Source organism: Bison bison, unplaced genomic scaffold (genome assembly GCF_000754665.1).
Source record: "Bison bison bison isolate TAMUID 2011002044 unplaced genomic scaffold, Bison_UMD1.0 scf7180017864464, whole genome shotgun sequence".
In the NCBI taxonomy this organism is placed as follows: domain Eukaryota; kingdom Metazoa; phylum Chordata; class Mammalia; order Artiodactyla; family Bovidae; genus Bison; species Bison bison.
Genome location: NW_011495025.1, coordinates 5920132 through 5924177, shown reverse-complemented (window position 1 = coordinate 5924177; position 4046 = coordinate 5920132). Strand labels below are relative to the sequence as shown.

General features: G+C 41.2%; 2 protein-coding genes across 3 annotated transcripts in view; one reads left to right on the top strand and one right to left on the bottom strand.

Annotated features, from left to right (window-relative positions):
* PYURF (PIGY upstream reading frame) overlaps positions 1 to 4046 on the bottom strand; it is a 78991-nt gene that overhangs the window by 22884 nt on the left and 52061 nt on the right. The window lies entirely within an intron of this gene.
* HERC5 (HECT and RLD domain containing E3 ubiquitin protein ligase 5) overlaps positions 3127 to 4046 on the top strand; it is a 46312-nt gene continuing 45392 nt past the window's right edge. For both annotated transcript variants that reach the window (XM_010860170.1, XM_010860169.1), the window contains exon 1: positions 3127 to 4019. In XM_010860170.1, coding sequence (XP_010858472.1) covers positions 3710 to 4019 — 310 coding nt within the window. In that variant the 5' untranslated portion in view covers positions 3127 to 3709. The remainder of the gene's footprint in view (positions 4020 to 4046) is intronic.

Sequence of the window (4046 nt, the reverse complement as noted above, 5' to 3'; positions counted from 1 at the left end):
CCAAATTCAGACTGAAATTGAAGAAAGTAGGGAAAACCACTAGACCATCCAGGTATGACCTAAATCAAATCCCTTACGATTATACAGTGGAAGTGAGAAATAGATTTAAGGGACTAGATCTGATAGACAGAGTGCCTGAAGAACTATGGACAGAGGTTACTGACATTGTACAGAAGAGATCCTTAAGCACCTGACTTTTGGATTTTGTTATTCAGGCCTTTCAACGCCAACATTACTTTTTCTATGCAAATGAGTGAGCTGTACTAAACATTTTAAGAACAGATAGTACCAGTTCTTTATATATTCTTTCAGAAAATGAAGAGGGAACACTTCCCAATTAATTCTCTTCTGCCAGCATTATTCTAATACCAAAACCAGATAAAGACATTACAGGAAAAGAAACCTACGTGTATCTCTCATATGATCACAGATAAAAAAATCTTTTACAAAGTTTAAACACATAAAACATTCAGTAAAATATAATATCTGTGACCAACTTGGAGTTAGTTCAGAAATTCATTTGAAAATGCATTGTTTTCACCATATTAGACAAAAATCGTGTAATTACCTCAGTAGAGGTAGAAAAAAATTGACAAAATTCCGTACTCACTCATGCAAGATGAGTACTCTTGGCAAACTAGGAACTTACTTGACCTGATTACTTCATACTTAATGGTGAAAGAATGCTTTCCTACTAAAATTGAGAAGTCCAAGATGTCTCTCATCACTTCTGTTCAACATTATACTAGATGTACTAGTCCATACATCAGGCCAAACTTAAAAAAGAAGGGCCATAATGATTGGAAAGGAAAGAGTAAAACTATCTTATTTATCAATTACATAGTTATCTGTAGGATATTAAAAGGCATCCACACAAAAAATCTACTAGAACCATTTATTAAGTAAATATAGAAAGGTGTCATGGTTCAAGGCAATATATAAAAGTTAAATGCATTTATATATACTCACGGGCTTTCCTTGTGGCTCATCTGGTAAAGAATCAGCCTCCAACGTGGGAGACCTGGGTTCAATTCCTGGGTTGGGGAGATCCCGTGGAGAAGGGAAAGGCTACCCACTTCAGTATTCTGGCCTGGAGAATTCCATGGACTGCATAGTCCATGGGGTTGCAAAGAGTCGGACACGACTAAGGAACTTGTATTTCACATATATACTCACAATCAAGCACTGAAATTTTTAAAAGTACAACTTGTAATATCAAAAAATAAATATATAAGGATAAGTTTAACAAAGTATGTTTGACTGCTCACAAAAAACTTGAAAATATTGCTGCAACAGTTTAAGAAGCTTTTAGTTAATGGCGAGAGATGCTCATGGACAAAAGAATCAATATTATCATCAGGTCAGTTCTTCCTAAACTGATCTAATTTAGAGTAATTGCTAAATCCTTGCAGTCTGTTTTGTAGAAATTGGTAAGGTGGTTCTAAAATATTTATGGAAATGCAAAGAACTTAAAATAGACAAAACAACTGAAGAAGGACAATGGTCAAACACTTAGGTGAACTGATTTTGAGTCAATTAGCATCTACAGTAATTAACACAGTGTGGTACTGGAGTAAAAAACCGAAATACACAATGGAACACAATAAAAAGTCCAGAGATAAATCCAATCACATATAGTCAACAGTTTCGACAGGGACACTGAGGCAATTCAATGAGTAAAGGCAAACTGGAACAGGTGGAAATGGATTAAAAAAATGAACCTCTTCCCTTATTTCACACCATAAAGAATAATTCATTTGAAATATAACAAAGACCTAAAGCTGTAAAACTTCTAGAAGATAATGTATGAGAAAATCTTTGTTATTTTGGGTTAGGCAAAGATTTTTTAACGTCAAAAAAAAGCAGGAATAATGTTGGTAAGAGAAAAAGAATGGATAAAGAAAAAATGAATAATTTGCATCAAAATAAAGTAAAATTAGAGAAAAAAAAAATAAAAATAAAAATAAAAAACACATAAAAAAAATTAAAACTTTAGCTCTTTAGATGACATTTTTCATGTAATTTTATTTTTTGTTTTAGTTTTATCATAACTTTCCTCTTTTTATTGAAGTATAGTTGATGTACAATATTATGTTAGTTAAAATGACATTTTTAATAAAATTAAAAGGCAAGCCACAGACTGGTAGAAAATATTTCAAAACATGTATCTAGTAAAGAACTTTATATGTAACATAGACGACTCATACATTAAAAAAAAAAAAAAAACAATCTTAGATGATAAGCAATGGAATCAGTAAATAGGCAAAAGATGCAAACAGACACGTCAACAAGAGGAGACAGAGATCAGCACTAATAAAAGCACTTGAAAAATTTCCCATCATTAATCATTGTTGTTTAGTTGCTCAGTCCTGTCCAACTCTTTTGTGACCCCATGGACTCCAACCTACCAGGCTCCTCTGTCCATGGGATTTCCCAGGTAAGAATATTGGAGGGGATTGCAGTTTCCTTCTCCAGGGGATCTTCCCAATAAAGGGATGGAGCTGGTGTCTCCTGAAATGGCAGCCGGCTTCTCTACCACTGAGCCACCAGGGAAGTTTTAATGGAAATGAAAACTGCAGTAAGATGGTATTTTAGACTACCGCAACTGCTAACATTAAGAAGACTGACAGTACTAAATGTTGGGAAGAATACAGAGGGACTGGACCTCTCAAATTGCTGGAGGGAATGCTAAACGGTATAGCATTTTAGAAAAGTATGGTAGTTTCTTCAAACGATACTCATGTACTTGCCATATGACACAGCAACTTCATTTTTAGTTACTTATTCCAAAGAAATGAAAACACGTATCCACATTTATTCAAAGCCTTGTTCACAGTATTCACAGCACTTCTATTCATCCGAGCCGCAAGCCAGAAAGGACTAAAATGCCTGCCTATAGGTAAATGGATAAAGAAAATTGTAGTATATTCATATAATAGACTACCATTCAACAATAACAAAGAGAGAACTACTGATGAAACACTACAGGCTGAATCTTAAAACTTTATGCTAAGTGAAAAAAGTCAGACACAGGACTGCACAAATCTGATTCCATTCCTAAGAAACTCTAGAAAAGGCAAAAATATATGGACAGCAGTGGCTGCAGGCACCGTCGTGTGGGCCGTGGGATGGGATAGCTCTCTTCAGCTTTACCATGATGCTGTGGCAAAGCCTGGAGCAGAGTGCTTAGCAAACTTCAGCTTTCCTCGTCACAGTAGTTTCTGGAAATTCTGCAAGTCCGCCTGTGCCAAGGCTCCTCCTAGTGGAATTTGCAGTACTTCTTCGAAGGCCACCTGGTCCAGTTCAGGTGGCCACTGCCCGCCTGAGGACATCTTCTCAGCCCCGCCTCCCACCTCTTCACAGACTAGCGCCTTGTTTACTCTGGCCACCGTCCAAGCCAGTCTTAAAATCATGAAGTTTCCCTTTCTCTTTTCGATTCCGCTCCCTTAAAAAAACAACAACAATCAGTTTCGTTTCTCTCAGAAACTGCCGGCTCCGCCCCCAAACAACACGTCGGGACCCAGCGTTTGGGCGGGGTAGGGAGACTGCGGCTCCTAGACGTCGGTGTGCGTTCCGCTCGCTGCGGCTCCACACCACGACGCCCGGGGGCAGCCTTCAGGCCCTGGCCGTCTCTTTTCCTCGCCTCAGCTCGGTCTCCTTCGAAGGTTCGGACAGCTGAGACACGGCTGAGGAGCTCGGGAAATTGGTGATGGAGGGGAGGCCACGGAGGAGGTCGCGGGGCGGCGCACGCCCGGTACCCGGGCGGGTCTCCGAGTCCCGACCCCCCGCGTCCCGACCCCCCGCGTCCCGGCCCTCCGCGACAGTGCCCGCGGTGTCTTGGGGAGCGAAGCTCTGGCTCTTCCCCAGCGCCGCCGGGCTCCGCAGCGCGCTATCCAAGAGGCCCGAGGCGACACGCCAGATGTGCTGCACGCGCCAGCGCCTGGCGGTGCTGGAGCGCGGCGGGGCGGGCGTCGAAGTCCACCAGCTGCCGGCGGGGAGCGACGGCGCCAGGAAGCCGAGTGAGTGAGGCCGCGCAGCGCCCTCTC